Here is a 21,995-nt window from a genome sequence, read left to right on the forward strand (position 1 = left end):
AAAAAGTCAGTATTTATTCACCCACCTGCCTAGGGAATTCTAATTACCTATCCCTGAGGTTGTTATTAGCAGGAAGTCCATATAGTTTGTTGTCTACGAAGACACTTTTCAGAGTGAAAAGGGGAGCTATTTATAAATATGCTGGGTTCTTAGATATGATATCTAAAGCACAGGCAACCTAAGAAAAAAGTAAATTGGACTTCATCAAAATTAAAACTTTTCTTAGTTGAAGGACGTTATCAAGAAAATGAAAAGACAATCCATAAAATGGGAGAAAATATTGCAAATAATTTACTGATAAGGGTCTAGTATCCAGAATATATAGAAAACTCTTACAGTCGACAATAAAAAGAAAAACAACTCAACTAAAAAATGGGCAAAGAATTTGAATGGCCATCTTGCCAAAGAAGATATACACAAGGGGAATGAGCACACAAAAATATTCTCAACAATGGGAAATGCAAATCAAAATGACATACCACTTCACAAACACTAGGATGGCTATAATCAAAAAAATGGAAAATAAAAAGGAAAACAACAGTCGTTGGTGAGGAAGTGGAGAAATTGGAACCCTCATACACTGCTAGTGGGAATGTAAAATGGTGCATCTCCTGTGGAAAACAGTTTGACAGTTTCTCAAAAAGTTAAACATAGAGTTATCATATGACCCAGCAGTTCTACTCCTCGGTATATACTCAAGAGAACTTGAGTATGTACCTCCACACAAAAACTTGTACTCGAATGTTTATAGCAGTATTATTTATAATAGCCAAAAAGCAAAAACAGTGAAAATGTCCATTAACTGAATAAACGGATAAACAAAATATGGTATATCCATACAATAGAATATTATTTAGTCATAAAAAGAAATGAAGTTCTGATACATGCTGCCACATGGATGAACCCTGGAAACATTATGCTAAATGAAAGAAGTCAGACACAAAAGGCCAAATATTGTACGATTCCATTAAGATGTCCAGAATCAGCAAATCCATAGAGAGCAAAAGTAAATCAGCAGTTGCTAGAGGCTGGGGGTAGAGTGGAGGGGAGTGACTTTAATGAGTATAAGGCATCTTTTTAGAATGATGAAAATGTTCTGGATAGTGGTGATACACAACTTTATTGCAATATTGTGCAATACAACAATATTGTACCACCTTGTGAATATACTAAAAACCATTGAATTAGACAGTTTGAAGTGGTGAATTTTTGGCATGTGAATTATACTTCAATAATAAATAAGTAAATACATAAATACTTACATAAATAAATAAATAAGCTGAGATAATAGGGTGAACTGAAACTGAATTAGGTCATTGTAGATCAGGTGCTCAATGTACTTCGAATCCTGAATGGTAAATAATTGGAGAAAGTTGGGTTTGTAGAAGATGCCTAGATATTTTTCCCCAGAACAAAATGTTTAAACTTGAAATCTAAAACTTCAAAGGAGAGGCTATACTAAAATTATATATCACTTCCAGATCATTTCCATTTTCCTTCATCTCTCCTTAAAAATATGAAGCCAAAATTTAGTATTTTCATTTTATTTATGTCACCATCATTTTCTGTATCTCTCCTAAACAATATTTAGCCCTAATTAGTGTTTTGGTTGTATTAACATCCCTGCTCTCTCTCGATATCCTTTGCTTCATCTCTGACAAAAGACATTCAGCCAATTATAACTCCATTCACATTTCTTCTCTCACCTCCCTGCAATTCTTGTGTACTTCTTAATGCTCTGTCTTCCTCATTATATATGTCTCTCTAGCCACTTTTTCTTTCCTTTGCTCTCTCTTTCCCATACAACTAGCTTGCTGATTCTTCTTCTAAAATACCATCCTATTGCTAATAAACTTTCCTATACTGTTAAACTTTCCCTAACAATGTGGGTTTTTTTTGTTTTTTTTTAGGAAGGTTAGCCCTGAGCTAACATCCACCACCAATCCTCCTCTTTTTGCTGAAGAAGATTGGCTCTGAGCTAACATCCATGCCAATCTTCCTCTACTTTATATGTGGGACGCCTGCCACAGCATGGCTTGATAAGCGGTGCATATGTCTGCACCCGGGATCCCAACTGGTGAACCCGGGCTGCCGAAGCAGAGTGTGCTAACTTAAGTGCTATGTCACTGGGCTGGCCCCCCCCAACAATCTTTTGATTTCTTTGTTGTAATGGAAACCTGACTTCCTCCTGACCACGCAAGTTCCTTTAAGAAAGTGATTCCTATTTCAAGACCAGGAAATGAAGCCGACATTCCCCTGGCTTTATACTAGGGTTTTCAGACTATGCTTCCTCTTGCCTCCTCTGAAGTTCACATCCTCTTGAAACATCACTCTCTCCCCATCCTTATCTCTGCCTTATGCTGACCTTCATATCATGCTCTTACAGTGATTAAAGATTTGGGCACAGGGCTATGGATATTTCTCTCTGTTCTGAGTCTTATCATTCTGGGTTACTTTTATTGTCCAAATGACGTAGTCATCCAACACACAAACTTCAATTCCTTGACACCCTCCATTGCAGCTACACATTCCCATGGCCTCATCCTAGACCTTGTTATCACACAAAATGGTTCTACTCAGAGACCTCACTCTGTGACCAGTCTTTAATCTTTCCACATCTCCCACTCTTACTGTCTTTATACTTCTCCTTCTAACTTCTTAAGAGCACTAGTCTTCTTGGTCTCTTCCCTCATCTAGTCTGTTAGCTGCTGACTGATTTTACTTTTTTTTATCCTTTCCTTGTCCAGTTTGGTTTATGAGGTCAGTTGTTTCAATCGCTTTCTTACTAGCACTCCCAATTCCTTCCACTCCATGACCTTAATCACTCCAGCTCCTCTGCCAATCCCTGAATGTGGATCAACCCAACCATCTGCTTTTTCTGATCTGCTCTTGGAGTGCCAAGAAAATTGCGTAACTGCATTTTCTAACTTGCTGCATTATTTATGATTTATAGCCTCAGCTAGTTGGCTCACTTACCCGTTCCCTAAAGTGGCTCTGTCAAACATTCACTACTGTCCTCCAGCCACTACCCACGCCATCTTCCTCTGTCACAGATGATCAAGGCTTATGTTTTACAGCAAAAGTAGAGGGCATGATGTCTGAACTGCATTAGAACTCTCCTTTTCATCCTATACTCAGCAAGCTTTTCCTCTCATCTCAGGGGATACCCAAAGTTTTCCAAAAGCATCCCTCCACCTATTCTTTTGATTGGAGATTTTGCTCCATAAGGCTCTCTTCTTCTTTCTTCAATTTTTATACTTCCTCTTTCTCTAAAAACATGCTCAGATTTTTGGGCATCAAAAAAAAAATTCCCTTAATACTGCCTTCCTACAAAACTACAGCTCTTCCATTTCCTTCATCCCCAATTGCTTGGAAGAGTTGTCTACACTTATTCTATTTTCTTAAGTCCCATTCAATCCTCAAGATATTTGGCTTGCATAATTCTAAGAAACCTGCACTCAGTAACATTCATAGTAACCTTCTAATTGTCAATCCCAATGCTATTTTTTCCCTCCCCAAAGCCCCAGTGCACGGATGTATATCCTAGTTGTAAGTCGTTCTAGTTCTTCTATGTGAACCATGCCACAGTATGGCAACTGATAGACAGGTAGCATGGTTCCATCACCAGGAAATGAACCCGGGCTGCTGAAAATGTGAGAGCCAAACTTTGACCACTGGGTCATCAAGGCTGGCTCCCTATGGCTTTTTAAAAGTTCTTCCCTATTTGACCTCGCTACTGGATTGGCTATTGTTGACTACAACCTACTTGAATAGAAATTCTCCCTTCTCTTGGATTCTATGACATCATTCTCTTCTAAATTTTCTGCTACCTCTCTTCCCACCCTTTGTCAGCCTCTTGATGGTATCTCTTAATCTGCCTGTTTCTTAAATATTCAGCTTTCTACTGTTTCTTATTTGACATCTTTTCTACACACTCACGTTTAGACAACGTCATCCACTTTGGTGACTTTTTCTTTCTTTTTTTTTTTTGATTAAGCTTAGCCCTGAGCTAACATCTGCCACCAATCCTCCTCTATTTGCTAAGGAAGACTGGCCCTGAGCTAACATCTGTGCCCATCTTCCTCTATTTTATATGTGGGACGCCTGCCACGGCATGGCTTGGTAAGCAGTGCGTGGGTCTGCATCCGGGATCAGAACCAGCGAACCTTGGGCTGCCAAAGTGGATTTTGCAAACTTAACTGCTATGCCATCAGGCTGGCCCTCGTGACTTTTTCCTAAGTGTATAGCTCGGTAGTTGAAGTATACTCACATTGTTGTAAAACAGATCTCCAGAACTTTTTCATCCTGCATGAGTGAAACTCTATACCCAATAAACAACAACTCCCCTTTTCCCTTCCCCTCCAGCCCCTGGCAACCACCATCTTACTTTCTGTTTCTATGACTCTGACGACTTTAGATACCTCATATAAGTAGAATCAGGCAGTATTTTGCTTTTTCTGACTGGCTTATGTCACTTAGCATAAAGTCCTCAAGGTTTCTCCATGTTTTAGTATGTAACAGGGTTTCCTTTCTTTTTAAGGCTGAATAACATTCCACTGTGTGTATATGTTGCGTTTGTTTCTCCATTCATCCTTCAATGGACATTTGGGTTGCTTACTTCTTTGCTATTGTGAATAGTACTGCTATGAACATGGGTGTGCAAATATCTCTTTGAGACCCTGCTTTCAACTCTTTTGGATATATACCCAGAAGTGGGACTGCTAGATCACTTGGTAGTTCCATCGATATTTTTTGAGAAACCGTCATACTATTAACTTTGGTGACTTTAACTACCACACATGTGCAGCTAACTTCCAAATCTACGTTCTCTGCTGCAATCTCTCTATCTCCTGAAATATATAAGGCTATGAACCCACAAAGGAAGAGAACACATTTTATCTTTATAACCTCTGTGTTTCCCAGTACTGGGTATAAAGTAGATTCTAAAAAACTTCTTATTTAAAAGACTATGCCTTTTGAATTCTGAGTGCATTTAACAAAGAACTCCTAGGAGAGCTAAAGTCCAATATTTTCTCTATTGATTACTGTGTAATTCAGGATGAATCACTGTTGTAAGCTTAATGGTAGGCACCTTGAAATATAGTTATCTTTCTGCTTATAATGCCTACCACTGCTTCACACATACTAGGTAGTAAGTATCTGGTTAATTAAATAATCTCAAATATTAATCAGAGAGTAGCAGTGGCACAGTATTGAAATGCTTGCATAATTTCTCTTTCTTATTTCTAAATGAAAATATCAAAGAAAAAAGAGGAGAAAATATGGGAATTAATACGCCATTACTATACTCCTACACAGGTTTTAACACAAATACAAATATGTGGGTTATATACTGAATGAACTTTATTCTGATCATATGACCTCAGTAAATAAGAATCTGTCAATAAAATTTTTGGAAAAGCTTAGTAAATAGCAAATTTACAACACCTCCGAAAAACAGTTAAAAAAAAATCTTGTTGTAGGATTTGGACACTCATTATTATTATATATAAGGTTATAGCAAGAACACCTAAATAATATTCTGAAATCATCATGAAATTAAAATTACGCCCAGATTTACAATGGAAAAAAAAGCTGTCCAACATCAAGGTGATTGAGGGCACAAAATTTAAGCCTTGCTCAAGACAATCAGACGCTTTTTCCTTTCACTAGTAAATACAGCTTTAAAACTTGCAGTAATGTCTGCCAACTCAGAGCCCTGAGAAAATAAGTCACTTTCTTTGTGAGAAAGAGAAGAAGAGAAAAAGGATATTGTCAACAATGTAAAAGGAATGCAGAGTGGCAACAGCTCCAAGTGGACCTGGCAGACTGCAAACACTGGAATCACCAGGGAAACACAGAGCTATGAATGGGCAAAGGGCTGAGTGAAATGCCTGAAGCTCATTCTATGGTTCAGCGTTTAAAAACCAAATGAAAAGTCATGAAATGCTGGAAGACTTTAGTTATTTTGATGAGCAACTCACATACTAGTTGAATTAAAAGAAACAACTGTAGGTCAAATGAATACAAACCTAAACATTTTTTTTTGGTTCCTCTGATTAAAGTTTAATCAACTCCTTCTAATTTACAAGATTCCGTTTTCAGAGTTCCACAAAATGGTAGAGCTGGACAGGATCTCAGAATTTGTCAAGTACAATTCCCTCCCTTTTAGGATGAGTCCCAGAGGGACTGAGTCATGCTAGCGTAGTCCATCGGAAAGCTGAGACTCCAAAACGAGCCTCTTGACTTCTAGCTCAGATATTAATTACACTGTACAATCAGTTCTCAGATGCTAGTCTGAGGAGGAGTCACAGGTGGCAAAGAGTGACTGTTAAAATCCAGATTCCCAGGCCTCTTCTCAGAAACTCTGATTCAGAAGATCCAGGGTGAAATGCGGGCCTTTGCGTTTTTCACAAGTTTTCCTAGTAATTCAGATTAAGGTGGTCCTCAGACCATACGTACTTTGATAAACTGCTGGAAAGCTAGACAAGTCACAGGGTCATTTAGAGACAGGCTCTTCTCTATTCTTAGGTGCAGACTTCCAGGGATAGTTAACTAACCTAACCGGAAGGGCGGAAAAAATATTTCTCCCATGAACCATCATTTGCGACCTTGCTTTAAAGATAGGAAGGCACACGGAGTAGAGAGGCATTCTTATGAAGTAAGTATAGTGAACCTAGGGCGTATGGGTGACATGAAGCAGGCTCATACACAGCCTGGGCTTCAGAGAGGACGAGCCAACCAGCGGAGGCAAAAGGGGAGGAAAGAAGAGAGATAAACTAAAAAACCCTTGACAAACAAAATAACCTCATTCTTGGAATGGACAGATGGGGAGATAGATATCAAAACAAATCAAGCAAGATGCTAATCGTAGAATCTAGGTGATGGGTATGTAGGTGTTGACTCTACTATAATGTTTTCAACTTGTCTGCATGTTTGCACCCACTCCCCCAGTTCTTGAAGCCTTAAACTCCAGGACACCGGTGTTTCTACTTACTTCTCCCACTTTCTCCACTTACTTATCTGTCTGATCTTTCTTTCCTTCGCCAATTTTTCCTCTTCCTTCTGTTGCTCTAACTTTAGTTGGAACTCAAATCCTTTGTTGTTCTCTACATCATCTCTCTTATAGATCTTAATTTTCAAGATGATACTGAAATGTCAATGCTCACACAACTAGGTGAAGTCTATTCCATCTGCAATTCCCCCCAGTACTATTTTACTCTCTTCGGCGCCTCTAGTTTCTCTGTGTTCCAGGGAACTGTCTTAACAGCCCAGTTACATTGTAATCTCCGTAAGGCTAGGAACTGCTCTTTCTTTTTCAGTGAGCCTCTTATACTTACAGAGTAGGCACTCAGTGAATACTGGATGATTCAATCTTATTTACTTCTAGGGCTTCAACTATCACTTTTATAAATAAGACTCTCAGATCTATGCTCTCTCTGCCCTAACAAGTCTGCTGGACATTTCTACTTGGATAAACCTTCAGGTCCCTCCAACTCACCTTATAAAATGTGAATTCATCTTCTCCAGTAATCCATACGTAAGACTTCAGAGTGATTTTTGATTCCTCCCTTTAGCCCCACAACCAATCAGCTGCCCTTAAGTGTATCTGTCTTCAAAACACCTTCCAATATCTCCAGTTACGTTAATTTCCACACCCACAGCCACTACTAAGTTATAAGTGAGCCCTAATCCCCTAGGTCTGCACTACTTGAAAAAAATCTGTCTTCCTGCCACCAAATTTTCTTCTTTCTGTAATCCTTATATGCCAACTGTCAGGTCTATTCTCCTAAAAACTGTTTTAATTATGTCACTCTTCTCTTTACAAAGCCTTTAACGTCACCTTCTTACCTATTAGTCCAGACACACTTTGAAATGCCTCCCCCCACTCCTTGTGCCTATAGAAATTCTACCCATTCTTCAAGGGATGGCTCAAGCTGCCAAGCCTTGTTTAACACAGGGATTCACCACTCCAGCCAGACTCCAGCCACTCTTCTCCCTCTGCTGCTATTCTAACGCTCATAGATAGCATCGTCCAGGTATCACTGATCACATATTACTAGTATATTTCTGTGTCTACCATGTCCCCTACTAGATGGTAAGACCCTTTGTAAGGGTCCTATCTTGAACAATTCATATTTCACACAGCCCCCAGGTCCACCGCTTACCTGCAGATTCTAAAGATTACAACCTTTAAGTGGAGAGCAACTATCCATGATGTAGTATTAAGCAAATGTTAGAAGAATATTTTCAACATCTGGCTTAAAAATGGCAAGTATGCATACAATGAAAAGAAATCAAAGCTATGAAGACTATCTGAATGTAATCAGGAGAAAAGATAATGCAGGCGCTGAGCAAGCTAAACTTTGAAGATGATCATATCTACTCATAAAGGGAATTACCTTAGGGCTGCAAAGTAAATTAAAAGAATGCCGGGAGTAGGAAGCATGCCTTAGTTTATGTACCTTAGTACAAAGCTAAGTAAACAATATCTCAAAGTTGGAGCCAAGGGTGGCATTTTTACTAGTATGGTCAGACATTCCCTAAAAAAAACCCCATAATTACTTTCCCAACCTCAACTGTTTTTAACAGCATTAGCTAATGGTTCTCAGATACTGTTACATAGGGTGTGATGCATTACACACAAATTCGTCTTCCCATATGCAGAAAAAAGCTGACGTAATAGGTCAAATTTTATTAAGCTTCTTAGGAGAAAAATGCTGGCTAACCCAGTGCAAAGAATTCACTCATATGGAAAAGTTTAATAAAAAGAAGTAGAGTCACATTCATCATGAAGTTGGCTATTTGTGATGCATACCACAGAACTGCTTCATTTTTTAATTAAATATAGATGGGTCTTCATAAGGCTTGTTGCATCAAAATTCATATTTATAAACAAAATAAAGATATTTTTAATTGGTCCATAAAAAGTTTCTTTTACAAAGGACTCAAAGACAAGTTTTCTTAAGTGAAATAGTTTTTCCCTTCTGTTTTTAAGAATAGCTTGCTTTTTTAGGTATAGAGCTATTACACAAAACAGTTATACTATATTAGGAAGATACTATTGAGTGACACAAGAAAATACAGCGACCACTCTGATGTAATAAAGCAATAAAATAGAAACAGCAATGCCCACATTTGTGTTGAGACCCAAAAGTCCTTCATTTTGGCTTGTCTTTACTTTTTCTGGTGTTATCTATTGTATTAAAGCAAGGAGTAGCTGATTTAAACTTGCTTCCTGCACATCGCAACCTCTTGCTATTCCTTAAAGGCAAAGAAAACTATGTGTGAGGTGCTAGTATAACTGAGCCAAAATCAAGACTATTCTGGCCACCAGCATATCTCCATATTAATTCAGGTAATATGTGCCAAGAATTATTGAGCATGGACAACATATGGAGTGCTATGGAAGCACTGTGGGAGATAAAAAATATTGATACTATATTATGTATGCTATTATATTATCTCTGCCCAATATTATTTATACTCTTGCAGTCAAGACTGACCAATATGAAAAATTAAAGCCAAAGTACTCAGTCTCATAAGACACATCACAGCGTCAAGAGCGGCACAACCACAATGCCAAGGAAGGTGGAGGCAGGAGAAATACTGTGAGGTCAGAAGAGATTGACTTGAGCTAGATAGTGAATGATGATGGTTTAGAGGGCAGCAGGGGGCAACTTAGGTATGAGCATGACCTAAGAAAAATACAATCAAGCTATACTGGAGAATTTCTATAGGGAAGTAATGGGAGAAAAGGTTAGAAAGTCGCCTGGAGCCGGATTAGAGAGCCCTGATACCAGCCTTAGAAGTCTGGGCTTCATTCTGAGTAACAGTGGTTCTGGAATTCCAGTGTACACAAGAAGCACCTGAGGGAGACTGGTGACTAAACTTTTAACTCCTAAGAGTCCAATTCAGTAAGTTTGGGATGGTCCCAGAGAGCCACATTTTTTTTTTTTTTAAAGATTTTATTTTTCCTTTTTCTCCCCAAAGCCCCCCCGTACAGTTGTATATTTTTAGTTGTGGGTCCTTCTAGTTGTGGCATGTGGGATGCCACCTCAGCATGACCTGATGAGTCGTGCCATGTCCGGGCCCAGGATTTGAACTGGTGAAAACCCTGGGCCCCCAAAGCTGAGCGCACGAACTTAACCACTTGGCCACGGGGCCGGCCCCCGAATTTTGTTAAAGGTTAGGCTCCCCAGGTGATTCTGGCACAGGTCCACTGGCACACTTTGATACTCTGCCCTAGGACCAAAGATTAAGAGTCTTTTTCTACCTCTACCAATTCTTGCAAATTTTACCTCAATTTCCCAAAAGCTCGAAAACACCTAACTGCTAGGCGCAGAGGTCTCTCCTCGGTTTTTGTATTATCCAGGTTTTTTTCAGTATTTGGCACTGACTTCGTCACTGTTTACATCTTGAAAACTATCTTCTGTTAACAGTGCATTTTTCTGGTTCTCTCTACCTCTCTGATCCCTAGAGTCCTCTGGCCTCTCATACGTTGCCTTTTCTTTATGTTTTCTCAGAATTCTGACTTTGGTCCTCTATAGTTCATTCATTGCCAAGGAGTATGGAGATCTTTAGAAGCTCAGAAGTTTAGCCTTTGTCCTGCAGATAAGAGTTATAGAAGATTCTAAACAGTGGAGAATCATAGAGAAAGGGATAGTCTATGAACATTACCTTGGCGATGGTCTGCAAGAAAGTATTAGCGATTGGGAAATAGAAGTAAGGGAGAATAATCAGACCATCAAAATAAACAGACATGTAAAGTCGTCACCAAGGGGTGGCTTCAGAACGAAAATGCTTCTTTTCCAGTAGTCCTTTCAGCAACTAGTCTCAATTCAATAAATCAACAGGCAAGGCACTTCTAGATATACTAGTTTCATTACCATGCGGGGCTTTTTAAAAATATAAATTTAACCATAACAACACATCGGGTCTCTGCAATGTTAATTATAGAGCAAGAATTTGATGTTATTGTTCTCTTAAAACACCAATGTGAGTTCTTATTCTCTAAAACAAGTGGCACAGGATTCTACAGTATTTGATCTTATGTTTGATAAGCTTAGTTCTTTCATTATGGAATCAATAAATCATCCTTAATACAGATATTATTCGTAAATGACATGACTTCTTTTTGCCTTGAACTAACGAAAGAGTGGTAAAAGTATGTTTATTTTACTTTCTATGAGTATATTCAAGTTATTAATGCTATACTCATTGGTACTTTGGATCTTACAGTATTTTCTATAATGGAATCTATGAAGTTTCTAAATGAACAGACAAAATAGTATTTAGAAATGATAATTGAAACGTTCCAGAATCTTAGAAAAACAGAGGCAGAAAGCACCCAAATTAGTTGCAACCCTACTGCCATCTAATTTAGTAAATAAACCAATTTATTGGCTGTTCTTTCTCAAGAGATCCACACTGGGAGATGCTAAGCTTTTATCAAGATCAATTACAACTTTAACAACTCACACTACAAGAAAAGTGGGGAAGATGCAAATTACTTCTCCCTACTGTGTGATCTTGGGAAAATTATTGAAGCATTATCTTACTTTCCAAAGCACTATCCTTATTATATACTGTGAAGATAAAACGAGATCTATTGAAGGTTCTTTGAGCACCTCGGGCCAGAAGAGCTACAGAAAGCCAGGGTGTAGTCATTTTGACATCAGCTATTTCTCTTGCCTTTTCCTCTTGTTCTAGTCTCTTTGCAAATGAAACTAAATTGGCCATCACCTTCTTCTTAATAACCCTTCATGTAGTTGAAATTGCTATTCTCCACAAGTACCTTAAGTAAATTCTTTTTAAAGAAAATTGCCTGAACCATAAAACAGCAATCTAGGGCTGTGAGTCAGCATTTCACCTAGACATAAAATCAAAGTAATTTAAAATAGGTAACAGGCGGTCTTTTTGAAAGACATATACATCTCCTTGGAGAAGCTTTGAGAAAATTGGAGTTTGCAAGTTTATGAATAGTTTATTACATTTCAATAAGTGTATCGTGAATCAATAAAGCAAAAGTTAAGGACAATGAGCTCATTACCAAGCCAGTTATTGATTTTTCACGTTCCAAAATAGAACAGTGCAGGAAGGATACAGAGAAAATAGGATTTTTTTGTAATAATAAAAATTTTAAATATCTTAGGAACACAGACATGAAGAGATGATAAGACAGGAATTTTCAGCAATGTTTATTCAAGTTAATTTCATCTTTTTGGTAATTAGAAATATTCTGTGGTTTTTACTCTTAAAGATATCTTTTTAAATCAAGTCCGAGGAGTTTGCAAAAACTGAATATTACCTTTTATTCATTTATTCTTTCAATTTCTTATATCTCTTCCTCTCTTGCCTTTGAAAAGTCTACCTTATTAGCTTCTGCTTAATAACCAGCTTAGTCAGCTCAGGCTGTCATAAAGAATACCATAGACTGGGTGACTTAAACAACAGAAATTTATTTTCTCACAGTTCTGGAGGCTAGAAGATCAAGATCAAAGTGTCATCATGGTCCATTTCTGGTGAGAGTCCTCTTCCTGGCTTGTAGATGGCCCCCTCCTCACTGTGTCCTCATGCGGTCAGGAAAGAGAGAACAAGCTCTTTGGTGTCTCTTACAAGGTGACTACTCCCACTATGAGGGCCCCATTCTCATGACTTCATCTAACCCTAATTACCTCCCAAAGGTCCCATCTCCAAATATCATCACATTGGGGGTTAGGACTTCAACATATGAATTTTGGCAGTGAGGGGCTGGGGGGGGGGGGTGGGCGACAACAACACAAACATTCAGTCCATAATATTCACTAATAGAAAAAATGACATCGGCTCCAAATCTGGAAATGAACAAGTCAACTTGTTTTCAAAGAATTCCAGTAGAAAGCTTCCCTTTTTCTTCCTTTTATAGCAATACAATTCAACAAGAAAGAAACTTCCTAAAAAATTTATGAACTAACACTAAATTCATGAAGCAGTAACTTTCAAAAACCAAAGACAGAAAGTGAGACATACATTGGTAAAAAACTAAGAAACAGAATATTAACCTATTGGTATATTAAATAAAAACATATTTTAATCCCCTATATTTTGTTCCTTTATCAACTAAACGTTTTTAAAATAATTTGAAGCACTTGGATGTCCTTGGAAAGTAATACTATAATGCACAATAACATTTCTGTATTATTACATTTTCATAGACATTAAAAGGAATAGTAAATCTCGTATTCACTCAAAATGTGTAAAACCGAAACAGTAAAACAAAATTGATAAAATTATCATCAGTTTGTGCTGGATTTTATCTAATTTTAATGAAAACAGGTATTTTTATTACATATTACATACATTTAGGGGTATAAGAAATATATTTCTCTACATTTTGCACAAAATTCTTCATTGCAAAATACTTAAATACACCTCCCTAAGAACATTTCCACAACGATCATAAAATGAATGGAAAGCATTTTTCAAATTTCTGGGTGAAGTGTAGGGGAAAGCAGGATGAGAAGTGACTGAGATCCAGAGTTCAGGTGCTTTGGTAAGGTCATCCAACTAGCAGGTTGCAGAGTTATGGATGGGACTGAGGATTTTCTTGTCCAAAAATGCTGCAGATTAGTGTATTCAAGACGAAGGGGAAGAAAATCTAATTTTAGTCTAGATCATTTTATACCAGAAAACAGCCGTAGAAACTAACTTTTAATATTTCAAAACTCAATTAGGTGTGTGTATGGTCCATTGGTGTCCAGCTTTAACACCTGCCTGTTCCCGTAAGTGCCATGTTTCACCACAACCCCAGCTTCTGCACACTTGCTGTTAGCAGCTAATTCTTTTTCACAGAGAGCCACAAATTGGGAATAAAGTTCTAACCCATCTTCTTTTCCCGAGTTAGAGTGATACTGCATGTTTCTTCCTTTTACTCTCCCCCCAAGGGTGGCTTGAGGGATGATAAGAATGTTGCCAGGTAGATCCAGTATAGAGACGAGCTTGCCGTTTTCTGTCTCACTTAATTTCACGTTTAACAGTGTACTAACTGGGCGGAGAAGAAAAGGGAAACGTTTTGAAGTGAAAAACAAACATGAAGAAAACCAATAATCTTCTAGTCAGCAAATCTCATCTTTAAAGCTCAGTTTGTCAGCTCCTGCTTTTTACTCAATGTCTCTACTTAGATTTTAAAAATTGCTTCACTAAGCTGAATGATCTAAGCATGAAAAACAGGGCAAATTTCATGCAGAAAATGGCACAATGTTTTAAATCTGACTTGGCAGTTAAGATCACTTAAGTTCATCCAGAAAGGACTAAAGAATTGACTATATCCTGGAACCTCAAAATACTGTTGTCTCAGGGGGATGCATGAGAAGATTTTGCCTTCTTGCTCCTTTTTATATTTCATGAGCAAATCCCATTGGGAAAAGACTATGACAAATCCTCCTCACACCAAATTCTGCTTTATAACAAAGAATATTAAATACAAATCTTAGTGCATTTGTTACATTAAACTTAGTTGCCTAGAGTTCTATGCAGAGACAAAAGTTCCAGGTTCAATCCCATTATAAACGAACTGATTTTGTAGTTTCAGAATCTCAAAGGCACTGCTAACACGGACGAATCAGTTTACAAATATAACCCATGAGAGAAGGGTAAAGGTAAAAGCAAGAATCATCAGAAATTTATTGTTACAACTGAAAAAGTAAATCAAAAGGTATAGAGTTACTGGCATTATCTTCGTATACATACAACACAACATGGTATTATTTTTATAGAATTGATGAAATTATACTCTTATAGCTAATGTGTCAACATCACCATAAACATCTATGTGTAGCTAAAAATCTAAACTTAGAAAACCTTTACATCTCAACATTAGCCATTTTCAAAACAATAAACAAGAGAAATACCTAATGTAAATAGCCTTAGGGTCTTCCTACCTCTATAAAGGGTATAAGTAACCTCTGCTTGTAGAGAATAGTCCTGAGAGGACAAACGGTAAAAGAAACTATATAAACCTCACACTTCTGCCCAATCAGCCTTGAAAAGGTATGCCTTCGGGTGGGGTAGTCAACGGCTTCAATTATTAGAGGGTCTGTAGTCAAGATCAGCAGGAATTCAGTATGGTTGCCCCCCTCTACAGGGAATGAACCTGGTAAAAATCTGTGAAGGTGAACACCCAAATGAATTCCTAAGCTATGTATTAAGTGCTATCAGTTTTCACTTAACTGACATCTATTTTAAAATTCCTCTAATTTTCTCTATTACAAATAGGACTTTGCTATATAGCCAGCAGTCCTTACTGACTGCTTCTAAGGAAATTGTAACTCTCCAGAGCACTTCATTCCAATGGAAATCACTATGCAGCTATCTGGCCTCAGACTAGTGATAGACCAAAGAGGCAATTTCGGAATAACAGGCCAGAGAGGTGAGTAAAATTTACTATACTTCCCCACACCTCCCTCTACTGGCTATAATTGAGAATTCAATTAATACTCTAGGTATACAGATAGCAGTATGTAGAAGTAAATATAATAGAAATACAAGTGTCAGCAGGTAGAATTAAAATGAGACAATGAATTAATGGCACGTTGGAAACGGAAAGATCCTAAGACAGATTGTCAATCCAGTATCTCTAATGATGTATATGGGAAGTTATGCTTTGACAGGTCCCTGGATCTTGGCCCAATTATACTGAAGATGAATTGAGGAAGAGTCTGCACATCTCTATGTTAACCTTGCTGTTTCAGACTTTATGGCTATAACTGGTTGTCATATTCCCAAGGTACCAGTGCATGATGTGATTGGGAAGATCTGAATCCATGCAGCAAGTATGAGGTGGGGGTTAAGAGAAGCCCATCACACTGGCTTACTCTGCCCCCTGGAGTAGTGGAAAGTATAAGCTAATGCCATCAATAATAGATGGGCTTATTTTGCTTACAACTCACACTAGCAGAATGTGACTCTTAAGAATCACAGTTCTTTACTGAGAATCATGATATTTAAAGCTTTGTGTTAGACTATCCACTAAGAGAGTTAAGGTGGACCTCCTCAGTGATTTTTTTTTTTTTGTGAGGAAGATTAGCCCTGAGCTAACATCTGCTGCCAATCCTCCTCTTTTTGCTGAGCAAGACTGGCCCTGAGCTCACATCCGTGCCCATCTTCCTCTATTTTATACATGGGACGCCTACCACAGGATGGCTTGCCAAGCGGTGCTATGTTCGCACCAGGGATCTGAACCGGCAAACCCTGGGCTGCCAAAGTGGAATGTGTATGCTTAACCGCTGCGCCACCAGGCCGGCCCCCTCCTCAGTGTTTTTAATTCACCACAATCTATGCATGTATTCAAAGTGAACTCAGATAGACACATGGAAGCACACAGAATTTAATTACTATACAACAAAACGCAGCTTGGATTTGGTTGGTTCATTTCATCTTATTATGATTAAGATCCATTTAAGAATATATGAAACAACTTCAGGAAGTCAGTCTTAAGTCACAATGACAAAAATTCTCTTCCTAATTTTGAAGATTTCTACTATACTATTTATGGTGAAGAAAGATTTAATTCAAGGCAAAATATTAACTCAGGAAAATGGACAGAATGTCCAATACTCAAGCTTTAGGACCTGGCAAATCATCCTCTCTAACAGGCACCCTCATTTCATTTTCTCCTTAAACCCTTCAGAGATCCCTATTATCCTCCAGACTCAAATTTCAAACTATTACAGTTACTGGCTTTCCATCTTCACCTACTGCAGTTTCTTCCTTTTTTTCTTTTTTCAGGGAAGGATTCACTCTGAGCTAACATCTGTTGCCAGTCTTCCCCTTTTCTCCCCTCACTCCCCAGAGCGCCTGAGTGCCCGGTTGTATATCCTAGTTGTAAGTCCTTCTCGCTCTTCTATGTGAGCACCACCACAGCATGGCAACCAACATGGTGTGATTCTGCCACCAGGAAACAAACCCGGGCTGCTGAAGCCGTAAGAACACAGAACTTTAACAACTAAATCATCAGGGCCCGGTCTATCGTAGTCCCTTCTTTCTTTTTTTTTTTGTTTTCTTTTGTTTTAGAGGAAGATTAGCCCTGAGCTAACATCTGCTGCCAATCCTCCTCTTTTTGCTGAGGAAGCCTGGCCCTGAGCTAACATCCGTGCCCATTTCCTCCACCTTACATGTGGGACGCCTACCACAGCATGGCATGCCAAGCGGTGCCATGTTCGCACTCGGGATCCGAACCGGTGAAACTCAGGCCACTGAGAAACGGAACATGTGCACTTAACCGCTGCACCGCCGGGTGGCCCCATTGTAGTGCCTTCTTAAGTCTAGTTTCCATCCTCTGACAAAGTTGTCAACATGTTTGATGTCTCGGTATAAATTCCCTCTAGGAGCTTTAGCCTTTTGTCTAAGCTGTTCCTCTTCGGGCTATTTACCCTTGAGTTCCACTACCTGAAGCTCTTCTGGGTTAACTTCTGCAGGCTTCAACAACCCATTTGTATAATTTATATTTCTTATTAATCAGACAATGGGTGTTGTTCTCTACTAATGAAGAGAATATAACCTGTCTCCAACCTTAGGGATAGCTCCATATTTCAAGCTTTTTTTTTTCGGACATAATTATTATATCGAATGCTCTTGAGAGAGTATATGATTTGGTTTGGTATATCTGAACCTATGGCATTATAACAAGCAATGTGCAGTGCTATGGACTGTCCAGGATACTGCAAAGCTGCAGGCAGGTGAATTTATTCATCAGAGATGCCTGAACATTAACTCTGCTTTCTCTGCCCCTGGAGGAGGTGTGCCTGTGATGACACTGAGGTTGGTTCGAGAATCAGGAGAACCTTATATTTATACACATTTCCAACAAAGAAGTGCCATATAAATGGTTAATGTAAATTCTTCCATAATAATGATGTAAGCCTGAGCTGTCTGGATTTGAAGGGATCCACATCTTATACATACAGTGTCACCTACATGCCCCTGTCAGGGACTCTGGGAGGTAAGGAAACTATATTAAGAAATACAGCATCTGTTTCTCCCTATGTGGCCACCCTGCTTCCAAAAATTTCTGTATCCTTGGCTGAATCTCAGTGCATTGTCTGTCTTTGTGTGTGTGTACGCCCTTCGAAACCAATCTATAAGCCAGGTGAAATGCTGCAGATGTTTTAAAAGAATTCCACCACACTTGCTTACTTTAAACTTTGGAAGAGGCAAATAGCCAAAGCCAACAACAATACACCGAGTTAAGTCATTTATAATTTACATACCAGGACAATTCAAGATTGTGCTTTTTGCCCCTCTGGTTCATTTATCTATCACTATTCATTCTCATTCTTAAAAAAGAAACATCAAACACATACCCATCTTGGGAAGAAGTTCTTTATCAGCTCCCTTGAAAAAGCACACGTAGATCACTAATGCTCTCTGAACCTATGAGAAATTACCACAACTCAGATTAGAAAGAAACCTCTATAAAGAGACACAGAAGTAAATGAATAAAACTTCACAGCTGTTAGAGGTTAAACGCAAAGGAAGATAAGTTTTTACAAGAGATTTCATTTCTTAAATATGTGAGGAAACAATCTTTTTCAATATTGAATCACCTCAGTTATCATTTCTTTCAAAAATTAAAATGCAGCCAACAGCAGTGAAGACCACAAGTTAGACCTTCAAACATTTACTTCTAGTCAAAAACTTTAGGACTATGAACTAGCCTCCTACCCCCTCAGTCAGTCTGATAGAAACATTCACGGTGCAGCGCCCCAGTTACTCAACGCCAAATGAATTCACATCGTATCAGATGTGGCTCATGGGTAAGCAATAGTGTGACTGCTATCTTTTGACATTATCACTCTTTATTCTTCTTAATCCATTTATTTGCCAATAGTGAAAATAAGGATCTGATTCTACTTCAATAAATTCCAAGAAACTGTCCAATTATTTTTTGTTATTGTTGTCAGTGCTTTAAACAAACATAGTGATTACCCTCGGAAACTGCATTTATGATGTTAAGCTTTACACGACGAGGCTGTCTGTTAGGAATGTAAGCTTATTTATTTCATCTAATGACTTGGATATTTCTTTATTAGCTCTTGTATGACAGAGACTATATGGAAAAGAGACACTTGATAAATGATTTTGATTTTACTGCTGAATGAATCATTACATTTTTTATTTTGTAGATTAACCTTGCTGAGTCCGAGACCTATTATGAAGATGGAATGAGTTAATATTTGTAAAGTGCTTAAAACAGTGCCTGGTTCATAGTAAGAGCTATATCAGTGCTCATTAAGTGAGTATGTTAAAATAAATTTGAGGGCTGAAATACAATTTATTTTACATTTTAACTCCCAAAGCACTTTACAGGCTGCTTTGTACATGACAGGGACTCAATTTATCTGTTGAGCGCATGTAAGTTCAATGGTATCTTACAGGCTGTATGTGTTATCTAAATAGTCTTCCATGTAAATATAAATGCAGCTCTGCACGCACATCTATCTGATTTACCTGGAAAAGAAGCAATTTTAAAAAGTGTGACTGTGCTTTTGGAACAAGCAAAGGCCTCTAATGCACACCCATAACCAGGAGCTGCCGGGTTGAACGACACGAGTACCACTGTCCCAGGCCTCTCCATCGGCATTGTTTCAGCAGGAGCCAAAATCTCAAGCACATTCATAGCTGGACACTTGCAATGTCAGAATTATCTAATTATCTGCAGAAACAGACACCTGTTCTTCTCACTCGCCACACTACCTCCTCAGTACAGTATTTTGGTATTTTCCTTTAGTGTATTCCAATAATAGATCTTAAGTTGTGACCTACAAATTCCCCTCTTCAGGTCAGAATTACTTTTCTTGTAACTTCTTTTGGTAAAAACCATTTCAAACATATAGGAAAGTAGAGATCAATCTCACTGTAGCTTAAAAAAGTTCATCTCCCAGGAAGAGAAACGTTAGCCTGTGACAGCAAAGGGTTAAACGAATGAAACTAAGAACACACAAAGCAACCTTCAAATCTTTTAACAATGTTTTTAAAAAATTAGAACTTTTTAATAATAGAATAGGGAAGAGGATGCTTGAGAAAGAGGAAAGAATTTACTTTCTCACTATCTAATTACTTGTCAGCTCTTTACGCTAATTGAGCCATGTGTGGGAGTGGAAGGGAAAGCTTTAAAACAGCTTTTAAAGTTTATAAACACAAACTGATACTGTGAAAGACAGCAATAAAATATCTGTGATTTTGCTTAAGGAGATGTGGCATGAAGAATATAAAAAGACAAGCAAGGAAGAAATCGAAATGATTAATAGTTTGAGATTTATAGTCCCATGAGGCGACTACAATAGGCAATTCTTTGGATAGGATGGCAAATATAAAAAGAATATAATACCAAATAATGTTAGAGGAATCACGACCTCAAAATAAGGCAATAACAAAATAAGAAACATGAATTTTTGAGAAGGAAAAAGGGACGGGAAAATATAGGAATGTTTATGTCTATAAATATTTCCAAATTAGCAGAGGGTAACACTCTGATTTAAGAATAATTACCCACACATCATAGTTTATGGGTACTATGTAAAATAACGACTAGGATTGCGTTAAGGAATTCTAGATCTGGGACCGAATTCGGCAAACGACTGAAGGAGATGCTCCCAAAGTCTTAATTATGAACTAATATTTTTCTTCATTTCAACCAAAAATAAGTCAGGGGCCGTAAAGAACATTTTAATTTTTTTTTGCACGGAGTGGCAGCAGGCTGTCTTAAAAAGGCTGTTGGGCAAGTGGAAGGAAATCATATTGGTGTAAACGTTTTTAATTCTTTGCAGGAAATGTGTTAGATAACAATGCAACATTATTACAAAAGTAGCGTTTCTAGTTGGAAATAAATCAAAGTCTTAGAAGTTCCTTGAAAAACAGACCTGTTTCGTGGGAAATCTCATTTCTATGCTAAAACCTAGCTGCAGTCAACATAGGAGGGAATTCGACGGGATCTGGAGCACAAGGCAAAACACATCGTGAACGTTTGCAACAAATCTAATCTACAAGCTCGAACGAGAGCAGCCACGGCCACCCGCAGCCCGAGCAAGGCGAAGGGCGCGGCAAGGCCTTTGCTCTTTAGGAGCAAAAAGTGTGAGATAATCAGGCCTCCAGGTCACCGAGCTCAGGTGGCAGAACGGCGAGCGGAGGTTCACTTCCCGCGGCCCCAGGCAGGGGACACGCCCTCTCTCCAGGGTAAGAAGAGGGAGAAGGCGCGGGGCCGGCAGGGCAGGACTGAGGACACGGCGCAGCGAGGCCGGGCCCTGTGGGCAGCGTCGGGAGGGCGGCCGGAAGTCCCGCGCCGCCCACAGCACGTGCCGCGCGCCACGCGGCAGGTTAGCAGGGAGACGCGGGCGGACGAGTCACCGCGGCAAGAACCGCCCCTGCGCGCCGGAGGCTGACTGGAGCTGCGGGGCCGACGTTACCTCCACCCACTGGGCCGCGGCGTCCCCCTCGGCGGGGCGTACTTGCAGCCGGGCGTGCAGGCACTGCTGCAGGAGCGCCCGGGCCTGAGGTGTCCGGCCGCTCTCGGCCATGGCGGAAGCCGGCGCGCCGGTCCGGCGGGTTCAGGCTGCGCGCCGCGCAGGCTCCGCCCCCTGCGCGCAGGGAGGAGGGACACGCTGACCTCCGTGGTCCCGCCCATAGGGGGCGGGGCCTCTGTCTAGCTCTCGGATTTCCCGGATGTGTGGTCCTCAAAGACGGAGTACTAACCCCTCTACGGAACCCGCCTGACTGTAGAAGGCGCTCGGTGTATACCACTAAACGAGTGAAAAGACTCATTGGATCTCTACCTTACAAAACTTTTGAAAAAACATTTTTCAGCTCGGAAAACAGGTTTTCAGACATTGAAAAAATTTAAACCTGCTGAAGTCCATGTTATGCCCATTATGAAGATAGGTAAATAGAATGAGTCTATTTAATCACAAAGCAAGCAGAGATGGAACTAAAAGCTATAAATCCTTCAAAAATTTGCTTAC

General features: G+C 39.1%; 1 protein-coding gene across 3 annotated transcripts; it reads right to left on the reverse strand.

Moving 5' to 3' along the window:
• Positions 1 to 12,441: 12,441 nt before the first annotated feature.
• On the reverse strand, positions 12,442 to 21,666 carry DTD2 (D-aminoacyl-tRNA deacylase 2). Of its 3 annotated transcripts, none has more exons than XM_008522905.2 (3): positions 21,444 to 21,666; positions 18,342 to 18,411; positions 12,442 to 14,026 (listed from the first exon to the last, which is right to left on the reverse strand). In XM_008522905.2, exons 1-3 carry the CDS (start codon positions 21,552 to 21,554, stop codon positions 13,701 to 13,703), a joined length of 507 nt encoding a protein of 168 aa, XP_008521127.1. In that variant the 5' UTR covers positions 21,555 to 21,666; the 3' UTR covers positions 12,442 to 13,700. The 3 variants fall into 3 exon arrangements, with proteins under 3 accessions (XP_008521127.1, XP_070484752.1, XP_008521128.1); XM_070628651.1 differs by having other exon boundaries at positions 21,486 to 21,617; XM_008522906.2 differs by having other exon boundaries at positions 20,901 to 21,614.
• Positions 21,667 to 21,995: the final 329 nt, after the last annotated feature.

This window comes from Equus przewalskii, chromosome 1, assembly GCF_037783145.1.
Source record: "Equus przewalskii isolate Varuska chromosome 1, EquPr2, whole genome shotgun sequence".
Classification (NCBI taxonomy): domain Eukaryota; kingdom Metazoa; phylum Chordata; class Mammalia; order Perissodactyla; family Equidae; genus Equus; species Equus przewalskii.

What these genes read in the sequence shown, in the direction of transcription:
- DTD2 (XM_008522905.2), bottom strand. Translation starts at nt 21,554, where the DNA reads ATGGCCGAGAGCGGCCGGACACCTCAGGCCCGGGCGCTCCTGCAGCAG. An exon ending in CCGCGGCCCAGTGGGTGGAG is followed by an intron (nt 18,412 to 21,443) that starts GTAACGTCGGCC and finishes AATTTCTCATAG; the next exon opens with GTTCAGAGAGCATTAGTGAT. An exon ending in AGAACTTCTTCCCAAGATGG is followed by an intron (nt 14,027 to 18,341) that starts GTATGTGTTTGA and finishes TTCTCCGCCCAG; the next exon opens with TTAGTACACTGTTAAACGTG.